This window comes from Lagenorhynchus albirostris, chromosome 14 (genome assembly GCF_949774975.1).
Source record: "Lagenorhynchus albirostris chromosome 14, mLagAlb1.1, whole genome shotgun sequence".
NCBI classification, from domain to species: Eukaryota; Metazoa; Chordata; class Mammalia; order Artiodactyla; family Delphinidae; genus Lagenorhynchus; species Lagenorhynchus albirostris.
The window spans coordinates 4,507,681-4,535,407 of NC_083108.1; the positions used below are offsets into that span (position 1 = coordinate 4,507,681).

Below are 27,727 nucleotides of genomic sequence, written 5' to 3' on the forward strand. Positions count from 1 at the left end.
CGCTGAGTAGCGCCGTGGGGACTGTCCCGGGGTAAGTTAGCGGAGACGCCGGTTGAACTCCGCCCGGCTGCGCTGCTAGTTTTAGGGCCTGAGGCTCGCCGCGTTCCGAAATGGCAGAGGAGTCCGACAAAGCCGTGAAGTACTATACCCTGGAAGAGATCCAGAAGCACAACCACAGCAAGAGCACCTGGTTGATCCTGCATTACAAGGTGTACGATTTGACCAAATTTTTGGAGGAGGTGAGTTGGTGGAGGCAGGATGCCGACTGGAGTTTGGGGGTTCCCTGTCGAGACTTGTCGTTCGCAGCGTGGTGGGATTGACCTGCCCGGCTCTATATGCGCACCTGAGTGTGTTAACCAGTGCGTGCGCACCCGGCTTTGCACACCTGGGAGCTGCTCCCCGCGTCAGCATACTTGTGTGTGCACCCCCTGAGTCTGTACACCTGGGAGCGGACCCCGAGTTTGTACACCTGAGGCTGCGCGCCCGCGTGTTCACACCTGGAGGTGCATAAGCCACTGCCGCGACCAGGTGAACCAATTTAGCAGCCCTTGTAGGGCAGAAACTGTCTCCCGAGACCCTTCGCGGGCATGTAGGAGAGCACCACTTCGCACTTCGTGGGAAACAAAATCTCATCTGGAGCTGTCTTCCTAAGAGAGAGCGCAACTACGGAAGGATTTTTGAAGATCCTTTTTATCCTTGAGTGTGCATAGACCAGGTCTTCATCTAGGACAGGGGTCGTCCTACTTATTATTCCTGGAGTGGATTCCTAATTGGAGCCGGTTGGAGACCACCCACCTTGAGAGCTGTGGGATCCCACAAGAGGGGACCTTGAGTTCGGAGGTCCAGGTGTGGTCTGCGCCGGCTCTCCCCCTGGCATCCACAAGCCCACCCCACCATCCACGCCCACCCACCCGCTGTTCACCTAGAGGGCGCCCAGTGATATTTAAGGTATCCAGTGACGACTTCGGTGAGGTACAGTAGTGGACTCCTGCGAGTGAGCGTGGGGGTATGTGTGTGGCTTTGATGAGGAGCAAGGGGGAGGGACAGAGAAGTGAAAAATGCCAGTGCGACTTCATTCTTAAGCAGCTTTGGGAATTGTAAAGTAACTTTGCTTAACTTTGAGGAAAACATTTCTTTGATGAGATTCTTTGCGTTGATTATAATTTTTGCAATAAATTCTAAGGAGTTTTTCTTTGCTGCCTCTGGCTGTGTTATATCACTGTGGGGGAGTTTCAGTCATAAATCTTCATGTAACACTTACTCTCCTTCATTTCCCCAGACAATAGACAGGAATGCTTAGTGATGGGAATTTTCTACATAGTTTGTGAGGAAAATGAAGATAGAGGCCTGGTCTGAGCTGGATCACAATTTATATCAAAGGACATTGGTTTTGTAGAGAATGTTTTAAAAAAATTTTTTTTAAGATTGAAGTTGATGGTTATTAGTAAGATATATTACTGTTAAATTGTCCTCAGGTGATGTGCCAGAAGATAAAATAGCGTCCTGATCTGGTTAAGAGTGGTTTATAGTAGGGGGTCAGATCTGATCTGTCCTGTTCCTTCTGCTGAGCTACAGAGCTTATTTGCTCTTAGAGATTCTTGAACTAGTAATCCTGCATCATAAGGTCAGGTCTAATTGATACCAGATGTCTGCTTAAAACTGTTCCTTCCCCCTTCCCGTGGTATATGTAATTATAGAATTTTAAGATCCATTGTGTGCTTTCTTTATTTGTGTCTATAAAAAAGAATAGCATTTATAAAATAATAGGATATTTTATGTTATGAAGCTTTGCCATTTTTTTCTTTCTTTTTTGTGGGGTCTGTCCTATTCATTGTGTTGTACAGGGGGCCTCTATGGTCTCCCCCCACCAGATGCCAGTATCACACCCTCCCCCCGTTGTGACAACCAAAAATGTCTCCAACTATTACCAAATGTCCCCTTGGGGACAACAAAGTCACTGCTAGTCAAGAATCACTGCCCTAAGATATTTTGCATAACTTTTATGGGTACACTTCTCAGGAGATAAGGAAGAGAAGATGATTAAGCTTTACTATAAACCATTTACATTTCATTCTTATGAGGCAGAAAAGGAATTGCACAAGGTTTTCTAAGCGAAACGGGAAGAGATGCAAACCAGCTGTTCAATGGGTGAATTAGCTGACAGCAGATTCCTTTATTTTTCACTCAGTTTTCAATACTCTTTTCTTTAAAAGTAGCTTGGGGAGAACATCTCTCAAGAAAAATGCGATGAGTCGAGTTTATCACTAATATTTGATAACTAATACTTATAGCAAGATAACTCAAAACTACTGTTTATAGTGAGATACATAAAAACAAGTTTACAGCGGTTCCTATAAACTAAACTTTTCTTAATTGCTTCTTGGTAGAAACTCCCCAGAATAGCCTATCTGTGACACCACTGCTCTCTGGTACTCACTCACGCCCTTCCTTTTGATCAGTGATCCTGTATCTGCTGAGTTCTTGTAGTGGAGACTGTGGAACTCGAGAGGAAGAGATATCAGTTCTATTCTCCGAAGTTTCCGTTTGAGGAAGCAGGAATAACACAGAAAACAATGCATGGGCAGGGATTACACACAAAGCTGTGCTGTATCAGCCAGAGTCTAGTTCAGCGGTGGGGAGTGGACCCGGAGTGGCCGTGTGAGGCGTCAGGCATCGACTCTGGTGAGTAGGGCCTAACATCAGCGGTGGCAGACCGGCTCCCAGAGCTGGTCTGGATTAAGGTAGAACAGGACAGTGGCTGACATTGTGAAATGGGACCGATCAGAAGGATGAAGGTATGCAGCGAGGAGGAGGCTCCTGCAGCCTGTTCTAGCTGGTCATCGGCGGTGCCAGCCTTCCCAGAGCATCTGATGCTACTTTTAGGGGACATATGTTCTATTTACTGTTTTCACTATCTGTTTTCACTTTTTGTGACCATCTCTGATTAATGCAGTGTCCTAGGCTTTGGCTTCCTGCCCCAGCTTAGCCATCCTAGGATTCCCTGCCAGTGACTTACTGCATCTTCAACACGCATCTCCTTCAGAGACCTGCAGGGCGCTCTGCCAGAATTTTCACTTCTTCCTAGATTCCTCCTGTTCCGTTGTTAGGGCAGTGCTATTTCTCTCATCCCTTCTTTTGAAACAGAGAAAGGAGCCCAGAAGATATGTTTCTCCCCCCTTGCCCTGCCCCCTTTCTTCCATCATTTAAAAGCTCCAGAAATTCATGAAGCCTTTGCGTGGTAACTAAAGAAGATTCTACTTTCCCTAACTTACCCAAATATGAAAGAAGTTTTTTGTTTGTTTTTTGCCTTCCTACCTCTAAATAGTGAACTTTCATTATGGGCTAGATCTCCGTATATATCATAGATCTATATGCATGTCTGTATTCATGTTGAGACAGTATATACTGGGATGGATGGAAGGGGGTCCTAGACTGTGCCTACGCTCTCTATGCCTCATATGCCTTATTTAACGTAAAATGGGAGGATGACAATAGTGCCAACTTTGAGGGGTTATGATAAGAAACAAAATAACGCTGGTTAAACATATAACACAATGGCAGGTGTATGGTCTTCACAGTAAATGCAAACTCCTATACCTGTACAGGTCAGCATGGGGTGTGGCTTTCTTTCTGTAGCACCATATGCAGCTGAGTGCTAACATGAGATTTTAGGTGAAGGTGAAAATCTGGCAGGTGATGTTGAAACAGGAGAGCATTATAAAAATTATACCCTCTGGGCAAGAACACAAGTGAAGTTTCTAAGTTGTGCAGTGAGCTCCATCTCCTGAAATAATAGCCTTATAAAGCTGTTTTGTTTTCCAGAGAAGGGTAGACACCTGAGAGGGAAGATTGGCTCCTTATTACTGGCAATCTCAATAGCAGCAGGTGTTCAGTTACTATCTGATACTTATCTATGAGATTATGAGCCTTGTTGCCTACGTATTTTTTGAAAATTTATTTATTTTATTTATTTATTTTTGGCTGCGTTGGGTCTTTGTTGCTGCGCGCGGGCTTTCTCTAGTTGTGGCAAGCGGGGGCTACTCTTCATTGCGCTGCGCGGGCTTCTCATTGTGGTGGCTTCTCTTGTTGTGGAGCACGGGCTCTAGGCGCGTGGGCTTCAGTAGTTGTGGCATGTGGGCTCAGTAGTTGTGGCTCGTGGGCTCTAGAGTGCAGGCTCACTAATTGTGGCGCACGGGCTTAGTTGCCCTGTGGCATGTGGGATCTTCCCGGACCAGGGATCGAACCTGTTTCCCCTGCATTGGAAGGCGGATTCTTAACCACTGTGCCACCAGGGAAGTCCCTGCCTACGTATTTTGAAGTAGGTGGGTTTTGTTTTTCAATTCTGAGTTATAGTTTTTGAACTTATATTTGTGAATTTGAGTCTTGTCATTTCTGATTATATCATTAGCAAGGTTAACGACTGTAGAACTTTGAATGAAAATGCAGGCATTTGGGGCCAGGGAGAAAAATGGTTTGCTTTTCCCTTTCTGTGAGTTGGGCAGTAGCATTTATTCAGGTCTTATGAGTGCTGTGGAACATGAGAAGAAAATATCACATAATTGATGGCAGTAATATTAACTTGCTTTCAGTTTAAGTCTTTACATGTTTAATTTGTGAAATAGACACCTTCCTGAAAAATACTATAAAGCATAATATTTTGTGTCAAGTTGTCCTCCTTTACATGATCAAAATGGAAACTGGTTTCTGTAGAACTTTTTCTGGTGATCTTGGGATTCTGATGCTCTGTATCTGCATCTTAGATGTTCTTTAACAGCATTCTGCCTTACAAAGCTGTTGGCTTCTGACTCACTTTTGCCTTTTGAGTCTTAGGCAGTATTCTCTGTAGCAGGTTTTGTTTTAAGGACTTACTTTTTGTTGTTTTCCTTGAACATGGCTGCCTGCTTTGCAGAGATGAGTGGTTCCAAGCCTGGGGGACCTCAGTGCCCTGGGGAGCCAGGAGGAGAGTGTGGGTGCTTGAAACTCAGTGTCCTTAATTTTGAAAAACACAGAGGACCCTACATCTTTACTGTTGGTAGGACTGTCATATTTAGTGCTAAAATCCCAAGTGCCTTTGTTTTTTTCAAGGAAGTTTGATAATATCCTGAATCTTATACTACTATAAAGCTGCAGTTGCCAATATGTCTTTGGTGAGTGTGAAATGGAAAAGTTATTATTATTTAACATACATAGTTTGGTAAATAAACCTCAGAAAATATGAAATCCATAGGAGGAAAATGTAAAGGGATCCTTGGTGGTAAAGGTGGTTCAGGCATCTTGGGTAAATAGGCATCAGAGCCTCATCTCACAATGGTGAATGTGAGAATTTATATGTTGAAAAAATCCAGGAGCTGTGAGCACATTTAAAGTTGTGACACTGGATGAGATGGCCGAGGGAAAGTGGAAAACACTAACTCTGTGACTAGGGCAGGGGACCTAAGATAACTAGTACAGCTTTAAAAGAAAACAGACATCCAGTTGCTACACAGCTGCTGTTATTTGCTTTGAGATTTCCCCCCCACCCCCATATCCAGGGTTCTCCATAGGAACCAGGGAGAAAGTAAAGGGAAGTTGTGAAAGAATAAAAAGAAAACCTTTGGAAGGTCAAAGGGCTAAAATGTGCTTTTCTTTCCATCTGCTGTCGTTTTACTGTGTTGCCTTCTAGAAGGTGGAGAAAACAGCCATTCCAGTTGCCCATGGGGAGTTTTTAAGTAGAGAAAGTTCTGAAGGAGTCTTCAAGGATGCCATTTGTTCTAACACAGATGACATCTGCATGATTTTAAGAATCTGTATTATTTCATTCAAGAAAGAGATTGTTGGGCATGCGTGCAGAGGTTAAATGTTGTTTTCTAAAGGCCTCTTAAATAACTGGCCTGGAAGGGCTTGTTCTGAATGGAAATCTGATGAGGTTACTGCTCTGATGAAATCCTTCTGTGGATTTAGCTAATCCCCTGCCCTCTCCTTCCCACCCCCTCGCTGATTTCGGTCCTGCCCTCTGAGCTGTGGGTGGTACTGTGTTTGCTTGTCTGCCAAAGTCCCCGTCTCACTTACACGTGGGTCCTGGGGGCCTCAGGAAGGGTCTCTCCCTCCTTCCTTCACACCGTCGTCCGTCTTCACCTTCCTTTCTTGTGGCTCTAGTTGTTAGACCGTCTTCCTCTTCAGAGCCCCTTTCCTGACATAGTCTTCAGGATTTCAGTGGTTCCATCACATTGGTTGTTGATTTATGAGTTTTCAGTTCAGGTAATGTATGTTGTTATTGTGTTAAAGAATGTGATTTCTAGAAGAACATAAAAAACTTCATTTTGTAGAAACAGACTGTCATTTCTCTGCTTAGTCCCTTTCCATGGCTTCCCAATGCATTTAGAATAAAATGCCATCTCTCTCCCGGTGTAACAAACTCTGCGTGATCTGGCCCCTTCCTTCCTCTCCCACCTCAGCTGGTAACACTGTTGCCTTGCCCTCCACACCTTTCTGTGTCCCTAACAAGTCAGGCTTGTTTCTGCCTTAAGACCTTTGTGCAGTTTTCCTTCTGCCTGGTGTGCCCTCCTTTCACCACCCTCTTCAGGTCGCCGCCCAATGTCTTCTACCAGAAAGGGGGATGTTCTGTCTCATCCTGCAGTGTCGGAGGCCCCGGGGCCCAGTGTTTTCCACTTTCCCTCAGCCGTCTCATCCAGTGTCACAACTTTAAATGTGCTGACAGCTCCTGGATTTCTATCTCCAGGTCACAAAGATGTCTCTCCTACACTCAGGATTCTCGTATCCGCAACTCACTTCGCATCTCCACCCAGATCTCTAACATGCCTCTCAGACACAACGTGTTGAAGACTGAACTGACCTTCCCTCACACATCTTGCTGCCACCTTCCCTATCTCAGTGATGACACTTCCATCCATTTGCTCAGGTCGAAAACCCTGGGGTCATGTCTGATCCTTCTGTCTCTCTCACACCCACACTGAATCCCCCAGAACATTCTGTGGGCTCAACTTTTATAAAGGAGTCAGAATCCAACTAATCTTTCCCCCTCTATGCCGGCTCCCTGCTCCAAGCACCATCACCTCCAGCCTGGTGACCCTCACCCCTGACTCTGTATTTTTGGTAGTAGAGTGCTATTTTAAGATGTCAGATCCTATCACTTTCCTATTCAAACCCTTCAGTGGCTAATGACACCACCCAATTTAAGACTTTGGATATAGCGGCAGTAATCAAGAAAGCGTGGTCCTGGCAAAGAGACGTATACGTAGATCAATGGAACAGAGTAGAGAAACCAGAAGTAGACCCATGCAGATACTTCTGACTTTTGACAGAGATGCAAAAGCAATTTGATGGAGGAAGGACAGCCTTTTCAACAAATGGTTCTGGAACAATTGGACAACAGTAGTCAAAAATATAAATCTTGACCCAAACCTCACACTTTATATAAAAATTAACCCCAAGTAGATCATAGATCTAAATATAAAATTTTAAAATTTTGAAGAGACTTAGGATTAGGCAAAGTTCTTAGACACAACAGCAGAAGCATGATCCATATAAGAAAAAGTGGATAAATTGGACTTCATAAAAATTAAAAACTCTGTTCTTTAAAAGATCCTGTTAATAGAATGAAATGACGGGGCCATTGACTAGGAGAAAACTTTTTCTAATCTCATATCTGACAAAGGACTTATATCCAGAATATATAAAGAATTTTCTAATCTCAACAATAAGGAAACAAATAATCCAAATAGAAAATGGGAAAAAGACTTGAATAGACATTTCCTCCAAGAAGATATATGAATGGCAAATGAATACATGAAAAGATGTCCAACATCATTAGCTGCTAAGGAAGTGCAAATTAAAACCACAGTGAGATACTATAACATACTTGTTAGAATAAAAATTACTGATAACCCAAATTCTGGTGAGGATGTAGAAATGCTGAATTGGTCATGCATTGCTGATGAGAATGCAGAATGGTACAGACACTCTGGAAATCAATCTACCTGTTCTAAAAAGCTAAACATAGACTTACCGTATGACCCAGCAGTAGCACTCCTTGACATTTGTCCTAGAGAAATGAAAGTTTATGTCCACATAAAAGCCTGTACGCAAATCCCAGCAACTAGAACAATGCTGGTACAGAGAGAGGACTCAATATTGATTGATTGAATGAATAAAAGTTTGTAAGTGTAAACAATATCAGACAATTGATACAGAGTGGCTGTTGGGCTGGCAGCTTTATTTGTAAAGCCCCGAACTGGAAACAACTCAACATGTTCCTCAGTGGGTCCCTGGTGAGACTGGTACATGCATAGAGGGAAGACAACTCAGCAGTAAAAAGGGAATAAAGCAACCTGACTGGGTGTCAAGGGTATTACGCTAAGTGAAAAAAGACAGTCTCAAAAGATTGCACACAGTGTGCTTCCATTTCTGTGACATTCTCAGAATGACGAGGTCACAGAAGTGAAGAACAGATGATAGGTGGTGGGGGAGGGGGACTGCAAAGGGGCAGGAGGGGGAGCGCCTTTGTGGTGGCAGAATGGTCCTGTGTTCTGTGAATCTGCATGTGGGAAAGTGCCACAGACCAGGACACAGAGATACACCAGACAGACACACAAGTGCACACAACAACTCTAAGTCAGTCTAGTGACTCCTATTTAAGATATTTGCTGGTTTTGACGATGCATTACAGTTATGGAAAATGTTGCCCATTGAAGGAATCTGAGTGATGGGCACATGGCACCTCTCTGCAGCTATTTTCAATATAAAGAGTTAAAACAGAAAACACATTCATCAGCTCCCTCTCTTTCGTGGTTAAAGCCAAGCCTGTAAGGCAGCTACAAGGTCCCACCGCCTTTTGGCACGTCCTGCGTCATGCATGCTGATGCCCTTGCTCTTTTATGAACGTGCCAGGAAGCCTTCCACCATATAACCCTTTGCGCTGGAAGGTTATCCCCCAGATAGCAGCATGCTCACTCCTTCGCTGTCTCAACGAGGCCTCTCCTGAACCCCGTTTACAACTGGTCACCCCCCAGCCCCTGCATTCTGGGCCCACCACCCTGCTCTGGTGTTTCTTTTTCCTGTAGCACATGTCACCTTCTGACATGCCATGTAACCTATTTCTCACGTTTACTGCTTATCTGTCTCCCTCCACTGGAATGTAAACTCTGTGAATGCAGGAAGTATCCCAGCAACTGGAACAATGCTGGCACATAGAAAAACTCAATAAATAGTTATTTATTGAATGAATAAGTGAAAGTTTACAAGTGTAAAATATTAGAAAATCGATGCAGAATGGCTGTTGGGCCAGCGTGGGTAATTTCCTGACAGCTTGTTTTATTTCTCTCCTGCCTCCAGTTGCCTTTTTTAGCCAATTTTTTTTATTCTTAACACTAGATATAAAAGGAAAAATAGGCCTAATGATTTGGTATTGAGGAGGACTGGTTCCACCCTCAATCCTCCTTTTCAGTCTCAATTGTAGCCTGTCCTGTCCTCTCATCTTTTGGCCATTCCAACTCAAGATGGATCCTAGCGTAGATAGAGGAATAGCCCCTCTTAGATCATAACCCATCTTCCACTGGGCCCTCAATTTTGGTGGCTTTGCTTGTTCTTATGAGGAGCGTTGGGTTGAGCTGGGTCACAAGGCAAGCGGTGCGTGTTCTAACTCTCCTGGCCTCGGTGTCCCCTGCTCTTGTCCCTCGGAGGCAGACCTGTCCCTGCCCCTTCCTCTACCCCAGGGTCATTACTTCTCAGTCTGGGACTTACTCTTCCCTTCAGAGATCCCAGGAGTTGTTACGTCTCCAGTGAACTCACTTACTTAACCTAATGATATAAGTTTAGTGACGGTAGAATTAAAAATATTGGTCAGGGCACACTGACTAAATGCAAAATTATCTTTGATTCATGGTAAATTTGGGGCCAAACATTTACTGTCTCAACTCTAAAAGTAACCATGGGGCTTCCCTGGTGGTGCAGTGGTTGAGAATCTGCCTGCCAATTCAGGGGACACGGGTTCGAGCCCTGGTCTGGGAAGATCCCACATGCCGCGGAGCAACTGGGCCCGTGAGCAACAGCTACTGAGCCTGCGCGTCTGGAGCCTGTGCTCCGCAACAAGAGAGGCCGCGACAGTGAGAGGCCCGCGCACCGCGATGAAGAGTGGCCCCCACTCGCCGCAACTAGAGGAAGCCCTCGCACAGAAATGAAGACCCAACAGCCAAAAAAATAAATTTATTAAAAAAAAAAAAAATATATATATATATATATATAAAATAAAATAAAAGTAACCATGAATGATTTTTCTTCTCTTTCTTTTCAAGGAGAGAACACTATAACAGCACTCTGCAGGATAGTTACCAGCTCACAGCTGCATTGCTTATCTGTTCTCATCCTAATGACCTTTAAGAATGATTTCATGTAGCGAATGTTCTTTGTCCTTATGGTATGTTGTTTCTATTAACTCTTGTCATTGGGTCTGTGGCTTAGTAGGATCAAGCCAGTTGATTAAATCCACAGAAACCTCTTGAAGATGAAGGGCATGGTGGAAAGAAGGGGTCCCTTGGGGTTTGGGGTTTGGTGCTGGACTTGGCCTCAGCAGTTTACAGGGAACAGGCGCTGTGTGAGGTTCTGTGCAAGGTTCTTTCTGGCAGTATTGAATGTGCAGTATTGAATAAGAAAGGGAACGAAATTGATATTGATGGAACACCTATTACATGCCAGGTATTGTACTAGTTATATCACTAATCTCTGTAGTTTAAGTGGGAGAGGTATCTAATGATGGAGAAATGGAAGCTCAGGAAGAGCTGCTACCTTCCTGGGTTGCTCTGCTAAGACGTGGCAGAGCTGGATCTTAAATTCAGCTTCCTTTGCTTCCAAACCTGGGCTTCTTCCGTAACACAGTACTGCCTGGACGTGGAGGCCAAGACAGCTGGAGACCAAACCGCAACAAAGGTGCAGGGGCTATGGCCAAATACGTGACTGCTGAGGGGTCTGCTTTAACATTTTGTCGAGTGATATGGGGAAGGGTCATTGATAGCAATTGGGAGGTGACATGTGCGTGATTCTGTTTTCTCATTGCCTCCCCCAAACAAAAACAAATAAAAAAATGATCAACAGTGCTTTTTTATCCATGTGAAATCCGGTTATTTACAGTGCCTGCAGTTCCTCCAGGGTGCCATTGTGTCTCTGCCTCCGGGCCTTTGGGTTCTCCATTTTCTTTGCATAGAACACGCCCTTCCCCACCCCTTTTCACCTGGTGAACCACCAGTGTACCTTTTACACCGGGAGTCTAAGCACCCCCTCCTTAGCGACCCCTCCCTGGCCGCTTCTCACCTCCAGCTCTGGGAGAGCTCATCCCTCCCTCTGTTGTGCCGTGGCTCTGCACCTGGGGCTTACTATGTTTAGCTCTTACTTGTCTGCCTGTCACTGGAGTGTAACTCCCTGAGGGCAGGGCCATGACTTACCCACCTTGGAAACAACAGAGCTTGGCGTGGCACTTGGCAGATGTTTGAGTGAGCGGGTGGGTCTCATAAGCCAGCAGCGGGAATGCAAAGATGGGCCTTGTTTCATGTTTCATTGCATCATTTTCAGAGTGAAATGAGAAGTAATTCAGATGATGCCTGTGAGCCTCTGGTCCCTAAGCTTTGAGGGTTCAGTGAGAAGGTGCGCAGAAAGCCCCAAGGCGGTGCAGACACAGGTTCCAGCCCCTTCACCCAGTCCATAGGGGGGCAGAGCAGAACAGAAGTCTGGGGAACCCAACCAGCTTCAAGGCCATCACCCTTTGCCTTATCAGAAACAGTGTCTAGAAGTGATAGGAAACATTTGGCTGTCTTGTTATTTTTTTCTAAATTTTATATAAATTGATTGCACTCCGAATAGTTGTTTTCATTTTTGGCTTAACTATTGAAGATCATCTCTTTAGATAAATTTGTTTTGCCTAGTCATTGTTTATGCACAGTCTTGTTTGTGCCACCGTTTTTTGGCAGTGTTAAGTGTTTGGACTGAAAGATCCTATTTAAAACTCCAGAACTGGTGGACTTTGGGTCCCTATAACATTACATTTATGTGGAAAGGGTTTTTCTGTTATTATCATTTGTTTTTGCCTAGTTAAGCAAACCCTTGAAGTGAATGGCTTTGACCTGATGAGTATTGCGATACTGCAGTGTGGTTCTGCATTCCCTTCTGGGTTTTTTATTGGGACAGCCTCGTAGCCAGACAGAGCTCCGAGACAGAAGCATGTCTATCCTTTGAATTGTCCTTAGTTATTAAGGCCCAGGAAGGCAGGGCAAATGACAACATTTCTTGGGGTCTAGAAGTGAGATTCCCCAACAAAGTCCCCAAAGAGATATGTGCAAAGAAACTTTATTTTTAAGGCATCTAAAGTCACTTTGTTCAGAAACATGAAAATGGCCATTTAATTTGCCCATTCAAAAAAGAGAGGGGAGGTTGGACTGTAAGTCAGACCCCAGTGTTCTGGTCCTGCTACTCCATGAACTGTCAGTGCGATGTTGGGCTTAATTTCTCTAGACCCCCGGTTATCCATCCGTGAATTTAAGGATGTTGGGTCTCTGAAGGTTCTTTTAGACTCTGAACTTCTGGGGTTTTAACATGTAGCCTAGCCTTTTGAGTTAAGATCTCCAGTTGAGTTTTATGCTTTTGATGCTGTGCTCACAGGTGAGGTGGAGGGCAGCCGACTTTCAGGAAGCCGAGAGGGGCTTCTTATTAAGGCTGGCGCCTGTGGGCCGGTAGAGGGAAAGAGAGGAGTTTGTGCTGCTATGCTGGTCAGATTGCTGCATGTCTGCAGTGGTGCTCTCCCTGTCTGGATTTTGAGCCTCTCTGTTCTAACCATGACAGGTCCATCCGGCATTTTGTCATGGTCGCTTTGCTCTTCAGGAACCCACAGTGATCCTCAGTGTCTTCCACTTCACACTGGCTCTCAAGGCCCTAATGGTTTGGTCCTTCTAACCATCCAGCCTGTGTTAGGATTCTCCAGAGAAATAGAACCAATAGGAGATACTCATACATATTTCATATATATATTTATGTATGAAGAGATTTATTATAAGGAATTGGCTCCCATGATTATGGAGGGTGAGAAGTCCCCCAGTCTGCCATCTGCAAACTGGAGACCCAGGAGAGCTGGTAGAGTGATTGTCTGAGTGTGAAGGCCTGAGAACCAGAGGAGTCAATGGGAGGCTGAGGGCGGGGGAAGGAGAGATGAGATATCCCAACTCAAATAATGATACAGGAAAACAGGTGAATTCTTCCTTGCTCCACCTTTTGTTCTATTCAAGCTCTGAATGGATTGGATAGTGCCCACCCACATTGAGCAGGGCCATCTCCTCCACTGAGTCCACTGATCCAAATGCTAATCTCATCTAGAAACACCTCCCAGAAATCAAGTTTCACCTCAAGTTGACATGTGAAGTAAGCCATCACACGGCCTCACATGTTTTACTTTATTCACACTCGTCTCTTCAGTTGCCCCAAGTATGCCATGCATATTTCAGCTCTACCCACCACCAGTCCCTCCCATCAGGAAGCTTGCACAAGCCTCTTAGATAGCCTCATCCACCAGAGGGCAGACACAATCACAGAGAGATAGACAAAATGAAAAGGCAGAGGATTATGTCCCAGATGAAGGAACAAGGTAAAACCCCAGAAAAACAACTAAATGAAGTGGAGATAGGCAACCTTCCAGAAAAAGAATGCAGAATAATGATAGTGAAGATGATCCAGGACCTTGGAAAAAGAATGGAGGCAAAGATCGAGAAGATGCAAGAAATGTTTAACAAACACCTGGAAGAATTAACAAACCAACAGAGATGAACAATGCAATAAGTGAAATGAAAAATACACTAGAAGGAATCAGTAGCAGAATAACTGAGGCAGAAGAATGGGTAAGTGACCTGGAAGATAGAATGGTGGCAATCACTGCCGTGGGTCACACATGAACAGTCAAAACTATGAAGCTATATCTGTGTTTTTCTTCTTTAACCTCAAATTAATTGTATGCTTTTTCAGGATCAAATTATGTCTATTTTTCATGTACTTTTGTGTGTCCCAGGCGATGCATTGCCCATAGTATTCATAAATATTTGGATTAAATGAATTAAACAAAATTGAATATGAAATTATATGGTTTCTGAATGGTACGAACTATTATAGTTCAGGAGAAGGAAAGGGGTGGGAGCTAGAATAGTTGGAATGGGAAAGTTGTTGTCAGTCACTTAACCAGTTGTATATACTAGTTCTAAGACCAATGTGTAATCAGCCGTGCACATCTCCTTTATTTATCCAAACTTGCTTACAAATATTTCTTTGTATCTGCCATGTGCCAGGCATTGAACTAGGTATTAGGCAGCAGGGATGAGTAAGACAGACAAAGGCCTCTGTCCTCATGAATCTTACAAATGATTGACAAAATAGAGCTTTAGGAGTTCTAGGTGCTGTGAAGGAAAGAGCAGGGAGGGGATAGAGACCGTGGTGTGAGGACGGGGTAGGCCCTTCTGGATGGGCAACTCAGCGAAGGGCTCTGAAAAGCTGACATGTGAGCAGGAATAAACGAGGGGACAGACGAAATCTCATCAAGGTTTGGGAGAAGAGCATTCCACACAGAGGCAAATGTAGGGGTTCTGAAAATCCTCAGATGTTAGCTTAGTCCAGGGTAGCTGGTCATAGTGGAAGCGAGAGAGGTAACAGGTAAACAGGTAACAGGCATGATGGAGTAAGCACAGTCGAGTGTGGGAAGGATGGAGAAGAAGCAGGAGACCCGTTAGGGGTCAGTTGTGGTTGTCCATTCAGGAGATGCTGGTTTGGTCTTAAGGTGGTAGCATTGGAAGTGGGGAGAGGTGGTTAGCTTCTGAATATGTTGTGAAGATAACCAGCTGGATTTGCTGATGGATGGCAGTGAGAAGGAAAGAGGAATGAAGTTTGATTTCTAGTTTTTGGCTGCAGCAACTGTATGCATGGTGGCAACATTCACTGAGAATAGAAAAACTGGGAAGGAGTGTATCTGGGGGCAAAGTAAAACGTTCAGTTTTGGTTATGTTATGTTCAGGATGCTCATTAGACATTGAGTGAACAGGTTAAGTAGGCTGTTGCATGTGGGAGAAGTCTGGAGCTCAAAGGAAGCCTAATGAACTGCACTCGCTAGAGAACAGGTGATATTCTGGGTCGGAGACCAGGTAAGATCACCAGGAGAGCTAGTACAAGTGGAATGGGAGAGCGCCAAGGACTGAGCGCTGGGGTTGAGACTCGGAGAAGATCAGGAGGGGAAATAAAGTTGAAGGGAGACTAGGAGAGCCTGTTGTACTGGAAGCCACGTGAAGAAAACATTTCAAGGAGAAGAGCTCCACTGTGCCAGCATCGCTGAAAGCATTTATGCTGTGAGCAGTAGAAAGCCAGTTGTAACTCCAGGACCTGGTAGCCACCATTCTCTTCATACCACAAGAATTTACCACGTCTTCCTGAAAGTGTTCCTAGGAATGGGTAGAGGTTGTGACAGCTGATGTCTTCTGAATTATGGATTATGCCAATGTTTCATCTTTTAAAATCTATTTCCTGTTAATTTGCTTGCAAATAACCTTTATATACAAAAAGATGTAAAAAATGAAAGCTATTTCCAGTTATTTTATTGGTATTCCCTAGTTTGTATCTGGAGATTCTCATATGTTATCAGCGCAAGGTGGTACTTGGGGACCTTATAATAAGTAGAGATTTCACAGAAGCAGACAGGGAATTATGCACATGGAAAATGGAATCTTCCTCTGGAAAAATGGGAGATTTTTTGTTAGAAGGACGATTCCAGTGGGAATGGCTTGTTTTGCCATGGCTGCCGCCGGTTCTGTCCTTCCTGGGTCCTCCTACCGTCACCGCTGATGTTCCCTCCAGTCTTTCTCTCTCTCTGGGCTCTACAGCAGCTGACTGCCTGCACACGGTGGGATGAGTGGAGGTCCTAGCGAGTGACCCTTTACCAGGACAGATTTCTGATACAGACTTCACCAAAATTTGTCTCAGACCCTTTTTTTTTTTTTTTTTTGCGGTACGCGGGCCTCTCACTGTTGTGGCCTCTCCAGCTGCGGAGCACAGGCTCCAGACGCGCAGGCTCAGCGGCCATGGCTCACAGGCCCAGCCGCTCCGCGGCATGTGGGATCCTCCCTTACCGGGGCACGAACCCGTATCCCCTGCATCGGCAGGCGGACTCTCAACCACTGCGCCTCCAGGGAAGCCCCGTCAGACTCTTTTTTGTTACCTCTAATCTTGCCTGCCTGTAACTAGGCATTTTGGTCTTTTCCTTAATCTTTTAGAAAATCCTCAGATAATTTTGCTTTGCATGCCTTTTCTTATATCACTTTCCTTTTTCAAAGCCTTGCCTTTTCTTTGGGCTACCCCAAATTCTATAACCTGCCCCAAAGATAGTAGTATGTTCTCTGAGAGTTTCTGGAAAGAAATGGGAGACATAGACCATCTCTGGGAATAACCAAGACGGTGCCAACACCAGCGTTCCCAGTTTTCTTTCTTTGTCACTTTCGGGCGCCAGCAGGTAAGGAAGAGCATTTCTTTTAGTCTTCAAATGTGATGGTTGCCTATTAAAATGGCAGCATGAACTTAGTCACAAGAGTGAGGACAGTGACAAGACGAATTGCGGAGTTCCACACCATCATGATTTAGACTTGATTTCCTTGGCAGTGTGTCTCTGTTTGCCTCTCCCTGCACATAACAAGCCAGTCCCATATTTATTGTCTTACCAAGACTTGCATTATTTTTTTCCAAAAATCAATTTTTAGGCTTTGTTTCCTTACTAATTGTTTAAAAAAATCCAAAAAAATCTTAAAAAGTAGAGCAAATGTATTTTAGCATCAATTCATTTATTCTATATTTTTTCCTAAACAGTGGTCATTCAAACCAATATAACCCAAGATGTTTCTCTCATTCTCTATTTTTTCCTTAGAAAACTGCCTTATAAAAAAAAAAAGAAAACTGCCTTATAAATGGCTTAGGCAGGGTCTGAATCATAAATGGTTACATATGTGCATGCATACACATATGCATAATGCATACACACTTGCACATGCAACGCATGTGTGCATACATACATGTAGACATGTTTCCTGTGCTTGATGAGAAATTAAGTTGAGAAGTTGTCCTTTTGTTTTAGGTGAAGACTATTGTGTTACGGTCTGTGAAGTAGAATGTTTACTTTCTTCAGTTTAGCACTTTAAAGATAAAATTATATATATATATACACATATAAAATAAATTTATTTTATTTATTTATTTTTGGCTGTGTTGGGTCTTCATTGCTGCGTGCGGGCTTTCTCTAGTTGCGGCGAGCGGGGGCTACTCTTCATTGCGGTGTGCGGGGCTTCTCATTGCAGTGGCTTCTCTTGTTGCAGAGCACGGGCTCTAGGCACGCAGGCTTCAGTAGTTGTGGCGTGCGGGCTCTAGAGCGCAGGCTCAGTAGTTGTGGCGCACAGTCTTAGATGCTCCGCGGCATGTGGGATCTTCCTGGAACAGGGCTCGAACCCATGTCCCCTGCATTGGAAGGCGGATTCTTAACCACTGCTCCACCAAGGAAGTCCCAAAATTCTATATTTTTAAAACTTGTATAATGTTCTGATTGTTTACAAAAGGTCAATCTATGTTTTTGTTTTTTGTTTTTTGTTTTGCGGTACGCGGGCCTCTCACTGCTGTGGCCTCTCCCGTTGCAGAGCACAGGCTCCAGACGCGCAGGCTCAGCGGCCATGGCTCACGGGCCCAGCAGCTCCGCGGCATGTGGGATCTTCCCGGACCGGGGCATGAACCCATGTCCCCTGCATCGGCAGGTGGATTCTCAACCACTGCGCCACCAGGGAAGCCCCAATCTATGTTTTTAGCCTCATTTGAAATTTTCCTTTGAAGATAGGCTGTAACTGGAAAATAATGATTTAATTTGGGAGACTTGTCTATGGTCACATATCTTTAACAGGACCCAAAAGTTAAGGAACTCGTGAATGAAGCCACCCACACAGAAGAAACAACAATCTGTGAATTTGCATAATTTGTGGGTGCTGCATAAGTTAGTCATTTTGTGTCTCCCACGTTGTTGCTTCTGTGCCTGTCAGGCTGTGCCTAAGAATAAACAGACTGTTCGAGAATTAACAAACCACATTTGTCATTGCCACGGCCTTGGAGATGCATCAGGAAGCTTCAAGCTGGCTTTCAGAGTGAGCCAGTCAACAGCCTGTACCTCCAGGGCGGCTTCCCATGTTTGAGTGGACTCATATTCTGTGCCCCAGTGGAAGGCTTTTAAATAAGTGTGGAAATGCGTTCAAGATGTAGATTGGGTAAAGACTGAGAAAATCTTTTTGAGATTTTGAGAGCTTTATGGAAAAGCAAAGAGGACATTCCCAAAGGATGAAAAATGTGTGCCTAATGGTTTTATTGTCATGTGAATAACTGGGAAATAAATGTCTTACTATTGGAGAAAGTTTGTCTACACTTTCAAGTAGGAAATTGGATACAAAGGAATCGTTTTCACCCAGGTTATGAATGGTTTATATTGCCACATTGTCATCTGTGGCTTCTGGAGTAGCCTATTTGGTTAAGTAAACTGGCCACTTCCTTTTAACTCATTTGCCTGGAAAACATACTCATTTTTCTCTCTGTCCTTCAAACAGCACCCTGGTGGGGAAGAAGTCTTAAGGGAACAAGCTGGAGGTGATGCTACTGAAAACTTTGAGGATGTCGGACACTCTACAGATGCTCGAGAATTGTCCAAAACGTTTATCATTGGAGAGCTGCATCCAGTAAGCACCTTTTGGGGGCCTTGTTTCTCTTTAAGGCTGTGGGTTGACCTTACTCGAATCTGTAGACTTGCATATTACAAAATTGAAAAAGGAGAAAAGCAAAAAACAGTTCCTCCTGACTTTAGAAATAAATTGACCAGAAATTTCTTTGTATTTCCCTGGTTGCACTTTTCACCAGCACTTAGAATCCTCTCACTCCAGGGTCACGTCCTGGGGACGGTGCGTCTCAGACTCTGAAGTTTCCCTGAGCAGCAGATTTTAGAAGGTGGGGGTAGTGACCCAGAGTAGGGTTATTTTGTCTTTCTTTCTTCTTTGGCCAGAATATTTTTCTTAAGAAACTCCTTTCTACTTTCATTAGTTTGAGGATATTTAAATTCTAAAAAATGATTTAGAAATTTTAAAAAAATCAGCTATGTTAAATGAATAAACTCTGCCTTCTGTAAAACCCACACATGGTCCTCAACCTTGTCACTCTACCTGAGACCTTTGAGAACATCATCTTTGGTGGCAATCCATGGACTGATTTTGCAGAAACGTAGGCTTGTTTTGGCTTTTATGTAAATCCAGGGCTGTAATAGGAATTTAGGCCCTTCTGCAGCATTTTAAAATGTACATTTATAACTTCACTCATCTGTCAACCAAAGTTATCAGGAATATAGCTGCAAACTTGGAGATGTGCAAACTTGGAATCTGGAGCAGACAGGTAGATCCCTCTCACCTCTAGAGAGAGCCTGGACCTCTCCTCAGAGCCAGTGCCTTCCTTTCTCCTCCCCCAGCTCTGGGCACGTTACCAGTGGCCAACCTGAAGGGGTGGAGGTGCTCCTAGAAGCAGGCTCCAACAAGAAAAAAACATAGCAAATAGCCTCAACCCCAGTGAGCACACCTAGAAACCATATGAAAAACAGCCATACAAAAAGTTCTGTTGCGTCTGATTGATGCTTCTTGTAGTGACTGTGAATAAAGGAAAGGTTGAAGTAGGCTCTTTGGGGAAGCCTGAAGGTAGGAAATCTGTTTTAGAGCAGTTTCTGTCGAGTGAGACGTGGTTTTTTTGGTGGTGGGAGATGGTACTTTGAGAAAGGAAGCTTCATTTATCAGGAAGGTTTATTCATCCACATATTTTCATCTTTATCTTCATATGTCACCAAAGCGAAATAGTTGTATGGTAATTGGAAAGGCCTTCCCTTAAAATGTTCCATTCTGTCCTTATTCTTTCCATTCCAAAGCTTGTGAGGGTAGAGCAGGTGGGATTTCAGGCTGTGACTGCAGCATTTCTGCCTCACCTGTGATCACCCTTTAGGGAGTAGATTATAACCCTATAATTGGGAGACTACAGGAATTCACTGAGGATACCACACAAATTACACACACACACACACACACACACACACACACACACACCCTACCCCACCCACCCACTGAGGATACCACACAAATTACACACACACACACACACACACACACACACACACACACACACACACACACACACACACACACACACACACACACACACACACACACACACACACACACCTACCCCACCCACCCACCTCAAAGTGAATTTCAGAGGATAGAAGGGAAGAATCTAAGTAGGTCTCAGCTGCTCCCTGAATTACAGATCATAAATATATATACAGACCAGCATATAAATATGACTATCATGCTATTTTAAACTTTGGAACGCTAGATCGAAATAAATATAGGCACTTAATCTGCTATTAATTTTTGCAGTCAGATGGATCAAACTGTGTATTTGATAACCTAGATGGAACCTAAAGTGCTAATTACTGAATAATAATTTTTTTTTTAAACTCAGTAAAAGCGAGTACTTTGGAAATGGTAGTTTTACAGATGTTTTTCCTTTCATAATGGACCTTACTTTTTTTTTTCTTAATTGCAGGATGACAGGTCAAAGATAACCAAGCCTTCGGTAAGTGTGACCATCTCCAGTATCTCAGCTATAGTTATCTGCACTGTATTTCATACCTGTCAAACTGGAGGGCATTTATTTACCTGAGGCCAGCTTAGGTCTTTCTAGGTTAGATGAATATGTACCCTGTTGTCTCAGCAAAATTTTTTGTTTGTTTAGGCCGTTCAGTATATTTCATTAGGATAGCTTGTATATTCTCGTCACAAGACTCTCAATACTTAAAATAACTTTTTCACCATAATTATCAACAGATACCTTTTGAAGAGCTACTTTTTATAAGTAGCATTGTGCTTCTGATCCGAAAGATTTGACATAAGCCTTCTTTTCAGAGAACTTAAAATCTGAGCAGAGGTCTTAATACTTAAACCTTTAAGGACACTACCTATGTCTTCTTCATCTTCACGTCTCTGGGACATAGTAGGTGTTCAGTAAATATTTGTTGGTTGAATTTAATGCTAATTAAAGAACTTTTTGATGTATTTTTCCTTAAGGAAGGAAAATAATTCTAGTAGTGCTACTCTTATGCCCTGGTTCACTAGCCCTTCTCTCTGAACTGATCACCTCACTTAGATGACTTAGTACCTTTTTTGAGGCTCCTTTTTGGACTGTTGAAATTCTGTGATACATGAAGTTTTTTGCTTTTTCTCTAAAGTCTGTCAGGGAAAAAGTGTAATTTTTCCCATTAGGTGTTCAGTATGTTAGTAAGCTTGGCGCATATCATTCAGCTGTAGTAAAACAAGGATTTGCTAAGGCTTGTTACCTGAACTTGGAACTAATGTAGGTCCAGCCATGTCCTGAACCATGATTCCTACCAGCAGAAAGCAAGCACCAATTAGAGCTAAGATCTCCTACATAACTGTTTTACTTCTGAGAGACAGACTCTTCCTTTAGAACATATGTGACTTTGCTGACTTTAGAGCAGAACTGGAGGAATATGGGACAGGAACTTGCTATTTTTCTTAGAGGCCATAAGCAGACACAGTGAAAGAAAATACATGACCACTTTCCTAGATTTATCTTTTCTGTGCTTCTAGTTTATCAGAAGAGAGTGTTCCTTGTTGGGTGTGTCTTATAACCATTCCATCTATCTCCAGTCTGATAAATGTACACTGTGGTCTGAATTTTTGTCTGCTGGAGATACTCAAATTGTGAAGGAATCTGCACCAAAGATTATTAGCTTGAACCTGCCCAAAGGGAGACAGGTGAAGCTGCCAAGTTAAGATATTTGTAGACACAGAGACACATTTTTAAGTTAGCAAATCCAGATCTATCAATTTGACATGGACGACATCATTAGTGGCAATACCTACTGATAGGATTTTGTGGTTGCAGTTTTCAAAACATTGCTATGTTAGTGAATTGATTTGGTTCTCGTGATATCACGGGGGAATTCCTGGACCTTCTAGGGAAGGTGAAGGCAATGAAACTCAACCTTGTTCCAGGCTTTGACCTTGTTCAAGGTCACACACTGCAGACCCACTGCTAGCACCCACTTAAGGCTTGGCAGTTGCAAGTCTCTCATGCCTCCGTAGGCTCTAGCCTTCGCATCAAAGGCATCACTCCATCAGCAGTATTTTTAGGAAAGCCTTCCAGTGAAGAAATAGGCTAAGTGAGATGAAGTTATAAATGAGGTGACTTTGATTTGCAAAAGCTCAGTGGGCTTTGCATGCTTTTATTGAGAGCTTATCATGTACTGATTTCGTTGTTAACCTTTTCCTACTTGAAATTGAACCCCTCAAGGTCACGGAGTGAACAGGAGGCACAGCCTGTAATAAAGACCAGAGTCTTTTTTCCCTGTTCTGACAAATTTGTTAGTTACATACCAAAACCCAACTGTGGCCCAAGTGCTAATTCAAACTTGCCTTAACTCTTAAGCATCCCTGGGTTAAGAGCCTAACAGATAATAAGCAATCAAAAATGCATATTGTCTTTTACAGTTCAGCTCTTTAGAGGATCATTGTTGTTGCTGGTGGTGACGATGCACTAGTAGTGGAAGGCAAGCCAGCCAAGTTTCCATGCCGAGTTGTCAGCATGTTTGGTGAAATGCATGTGCTCGGTATAACAAAATAACAGATCCGTGTTTGCCTTCTGTTTACTATTTCAGGCTTAGCTGTCTAGTGTGACAATAACATTTTACCTTAAATGAACTGTTGTATTTGTTTCAGAACTGATTATGTCTTTCTTTATATGTCTCTAATAGCTAAATAATATTTTCTCATTGTCCAGTTACTTCTAGTAATCCTTATTAATTTTATTCATCTATGCAAAATTTGAAACCTAATCTTGCAGTAGTTATGGATACATTTTGTAGTCTCTAAGATTTAATATTGCTTAAAAAGATAATAACTGTGAAGTTTTCTTTTAAATGACTATTTTTTTCCCTCCTCCTGTGTCAGGAATCTTAAAGGCCATGTTACCAGGTTGGTGGGTCTCACAACTGCTTTGCTTGCTCTTCCTGGAAGGTTTCTGCCTTCCCATGGGAATGTCTTTAACTCGCCTTGCTGTGTGTAGCTTTGCCTCACTGCAAATCGCTGATTGTTTTGCTAATGGTTTTTTACCTTGTGTTTTGGGAAACTACAGAGATAGAACTCTGTGAAGCTGCCTTATTTCTGGCTACCTTTCTTTGAGGCACTAATACTTTTGCTGGTGTGGCGCTTCAAAAGAATGCTTCTTAACAAGTTTTTAAGCCCGAAAAAGCTTACATTTCATTAGGCCTTAGTTACCCCACTCTTTGGGGAAGTATGCATCTTCCTAGAGCCATCCATAGTTCATTTTCATGGTACTGACAGGAAGGACCCCACTCAGAAAGTGCTGGAAAGTGATACAGGCTGTAACTGAAAGACCGCGGCATTTGAAGGTTTCTTGGTGGGTGACAGTGTGAAGTCAGCCTGTGACGCCTCCAGTGTCTTTTTAGAGCCTTCTTGACAGAGTTAAAGAAGGCCAGGAAAGGTGGTCTAGACTGTTATAATTTAAGTGATACTTCTTATTTTTTCTTTTTGGTTGACATGTCTTTTTATATAATCTGGGTACACTTTTACTTCGTATGAGATTTGATGAAATAACTGATGTTTTTATTGAACATTTCATTCATGCATTTGAAAAATGAAACAAAGATAATGAAACTTTAAAGATAATGATAGGTTCTGTATATGTATAAATGATACCTGTGTTCGGTTTCTATGTTAAAGTATTTAGATGTGCAGAATATTTTAGGTAGCCTATTAATTTTTAACATTTTCTTTCAAATTATCTAATTTTTTTCTTCTGAAAAAATGGTGAAATTAGGTATTCAGGTGAGAAGTTTATGATATAATTTTCCCTTTCAACTGTTTTTGAAGAATGCACTGAATAAGAAGGATGAATTGAATAAACTATTGTGATCTTGTTTTTTTTTTTTTTTTGCGGTACGCGGGCCTCTCACTGCCGTGGCCTCTCCCGTTGTGGAGCACAGGCTCCGGACGCGCAGGCTCAGCGGCCATGGCTCACGGGCCCAGCCGCTCCGCGGCACGTGGGATCTTCCCGGACCAGGGCACGAACCCACGTCCCCTGCATCGGCAGGCGGACTCTCAACCACTGCGCCGCCAGGGAAGCCCTGTGATCTTGTTTTAAAACAGGTTTTAGTCAATTGAATAAATGTTTAGATGTTCCCCTTAACTTACTTTACTTTTTCTCTTGTGTTTCAGGAAACTCTTATTACTACTATTGATTCTAATTCCAGGTATGTGGTAGTTTTCTTTAAAAGCATTATTGTGATCAGAAGACTCCTAAAATCAGAGTTGGACTGGGGGCCTCTCCCCTCATCTGAGGCGCCTCTGTTGCTCCGGCTCCCGTCGTGTGCCTCTCAGTGGACAGGCCAGGGGTCATCTCCACTTAGCACCCAGACTACCCAGGGCCTTTCCTCCTCAACTGTCTGACAGCTCCGACCATGGACACTTTAGAGCGACCCCAGATCTCACCCTCCAGCTGCATCTACCTTAAGGAACAGAACAAATGTAGTCTCCTGTTCCCCCGTGGCAGTCCTGTGACCTGGGCAATCTTTTAATCTCCAGGTGGACATTCCTCATTTCCTTCCTCATTTGATATGTGGTCAGTTTCTTAAATTGTCATGATTATACCTCCCTAAGCATGGCTCAGTTTTCCCTTGTCCATTTTTTAGGTTGGTCTTAAAATCGAATGCAGTAATCCAGTGTAGCATGAATCACTTGTTCTAAGGACTAGATTGCTTTATTATAGTTTAAGATCATAATGACATTTTTGGCAGCTCTACCATCCTGACTTGTTTAATTGCCATTATATACATTTTTGGGGACTCAAGCTACACAGTCCCGCTTATTAATTTCACCCTGTCAAATTTTGCTGCCCCCAGGCTGTCAGTGTTCTGGTACATTCCCTGCAGTATTTCCTTATTTCCTCTTGCTTTCCCCTGAAATGTCAGTCTCCTTCTAAATGGAAACTGAAAACCTACCAAATTACACTTATAATCCTTTTGCAATTTAAATCTTTATTTTGAACTTGATCTTTGAATGGGTTGATATGTGAAGAATATTAAAGGGTAGAAAGTTTATGACAGAAAATATATGTATACGTAGCTGTTACCGGCTCTTTATTCAGCTTCTGAAACCTATACATTAATTTCTGTTTTCTAAGAAATTATAGGTTCAAATCTGTATTGAAGATCTTCCTAACCCTGCCCCTGATATCATCTGTCATTTATAGTAGATCAAAAATTCTATGCATCAGGACCGAACAATGTGTAAATTAGGGATTTTTGTGAATTTACACCACAAATTAAGTAATTTGGGCATGTTGTTTATTAACACGTTAAACCTACTACACACATCTAAAGAGTAGATTTTCAAAACAAAATCACAGAATGTTGAGCTGTGGTGCTAGTAGCAACCGTAGTAATCCCATGCTTCAAACTCCTTAACTTTATTCTCAGGGGACGTGATTTGCCCTTGGCTATAGAGCTTGCTGAGGACTCTCTTGAAATGAGAACCTTGGTCTTCTGTTTCTTAGTTCAGTGCCATTTTCAATTCTTCACTTACAGATGTAACTAGAATAAAACCTGCTAGGAATATTCACTTTCGTGAACTTGTGATATGTAACCCAGAGTTGGTGTCTTTTTGATAAGTCACTAGTTCTAGGTGGCATCTGTCGGGGGAGTGATTCATAGCTCTTTGTATAAGTACATAGAAACAGATCTAAATGGAACTGGGAGGACATTAGTTTTCTTACAAGGCTAGAAGGACAGACCAGTTGCCAGTATACCAGGACATGTGTTGTACTCACTGCACTTTCAGCAATTCAGTTACCTTTTCATCCAAAAAAGTTAGAGAGATAATAAAAACATGCCATGGTGACTTTCATGGTAGAGAGAAGGAGCACAGTTTTGAGTGCCCTCCTTCGAACACCATGCAAGCATCACTGCTGTTTCTTTCCAGCTGGTGGACCAATTGGGTGATCCCAGCCATCTCAGCACTGGTTGTAGCCTTGATGTATCACTTCTACACATCGGAACACTAAACACGTTCTCAGAAGCCAATGGAAGAAAAGACTGCTTTGGTCTGGGGAGAAAGAAGCCACCGTTAACTGCTTCAACTGACAGAACCCTGCACCTGAAAATGATTTGAATACACCTGTTTTCCTTTCCTCCTGCATTAGACACAAAACAAACGAAAAGAACTGTCCTTTCTGCTCCTGAGCGTTTAGAGCGTGCCTTTTTATCCATCAGCTTTGTTTTGATGTTCCACCACTATGTCATTTGCTTATTGTGGGCACAATCCTTTAAAACATACCACCATGTTTGGCTGTCTGTTTGATATGTAATTGTCTTTAATGTTTGGAATCTGATTATTTGGCGGTCATTTAATTTGCTAATCTTTCAGATCCAAGTTGTCTGTCTGATGTGAGCAGGGATGTCCTTGGTTCTCTTCTTGTGCTGCTTCATCTAATTGAATAATCAGGTATTGAATGTTTCCAATGTAGTTTTTTTTTAAAGGAAATTAAGGAAGGCCCAGAAATAACAGCTTAAAGATTTCTAATAATTGTTCCACTTGAACAATCATATAGATGATAAAAAGAGAAAGTGGCCTGCAAGACCTAGAAAAGATTCTCCATCTTTTCTTTGATTAAAAACACCAGCAACATCAACAAAAGACTGTGAACCATGAGAGAACATTACCACCGTCCATTCTCTCAGCTTAAACATGTCATTCCGAAGAGATTCTCAGCTATACAGGTTCTCAGGTTTTACAGACTCCTCCTGCAGAGGTGAAAACTGTTTACGTGCTCCTGTAAAGAAATGTTGATTCCCTAATTTGTAAAAACACACATGTGAAAGAGATTGTGGGACATTTGGAATCTGATTTTTGAAGAAATTTAGCTCTGGTGACGGGCCATGAAGAAATCTGGTGTGGACTGATTGAGTGGACTGATTCAGTCATCCCGTCTTTGTTTATTATTCTCTGCCCAGTGCTTTTTTCTTTAAATGTCGAAACTTGAGAGCTGAATTTATAGACTCGAAGTACTTGGTAGTTAGCAATGATTGTCCATTGGCCTGCTCGCCGACTGACAAGCCATGGAGTTCTTCAGAAATAACTAAACACATTGGAAAGGAATTTGTTTAAATTACAGAGCATAGATTTTTATAATCAATGACATGTATTACCCTCTGCCTTTTTTGTCACTGGAAGTTAGAGCGAATGTAGGAGGGCAGTGGGGCAGCTGTCTCTATCACATGGGAAAATACCTTGCAGAGGAATCCTTTGTTTAGATTTTAATAAACATAAGCCTGGAACAAAATCATGCCTCTTGTAATGGACTTGAAGTGCCCGACACATCCCTCTGCGTTTTGATACATCGACAGACGAGTCAGCAGGCTCTGCTGTAACATGCTGTCGTGACTGTGTAATCATGGATAGGTCAGTAGCTAAATAAAAATGACTGTGGGACCTTCACCCTGCTTTTTGGTGCTACCGTATCAAGGCTATCCATGTCGAGTTCCACTAAGATAGGAGAGCAGTCGGTTCACTGCTCC

The 27,727-nt window shown here is 42.9% G+C and overlaps 1 protein-coding gene across 2 annotated transcripts; it reads left to right on the forward strand.

Moving 5' to 3' along the window:
- LOC132504179 (cytochrome b5) lies at window positions 1–27,492 on the forward strand. Of its 2 annotated transcripts, XM_060121301.1 has the most exons (5): window positions 1–239; window positions 18,630–18,758; window positions 20,659–20,688; window positions 24,372–24,406; window positions 26,133–27,492. In XM_060121301.1, exons 1-5 carry the CDS (start codon window positions 111–113, stop codon window positions 26,212–26,214), a joined length of 405 nt encoding a protein of 134 aa, XP_059977284.1. In that variant the 5' UTR covers window positions 1–110; the 3' UTR covers window positions 26,215–27,492. The 2 variants fall into 2 exon arrangements, with proteins under 2 accessions (XP_059977284.1, XP_059977285.1); XM_060121302.1 differs by lacking the exon at window positions 24,372–24,406.
- Window positions 27,493–27,727: the final 235 nt, after the last annotated feature.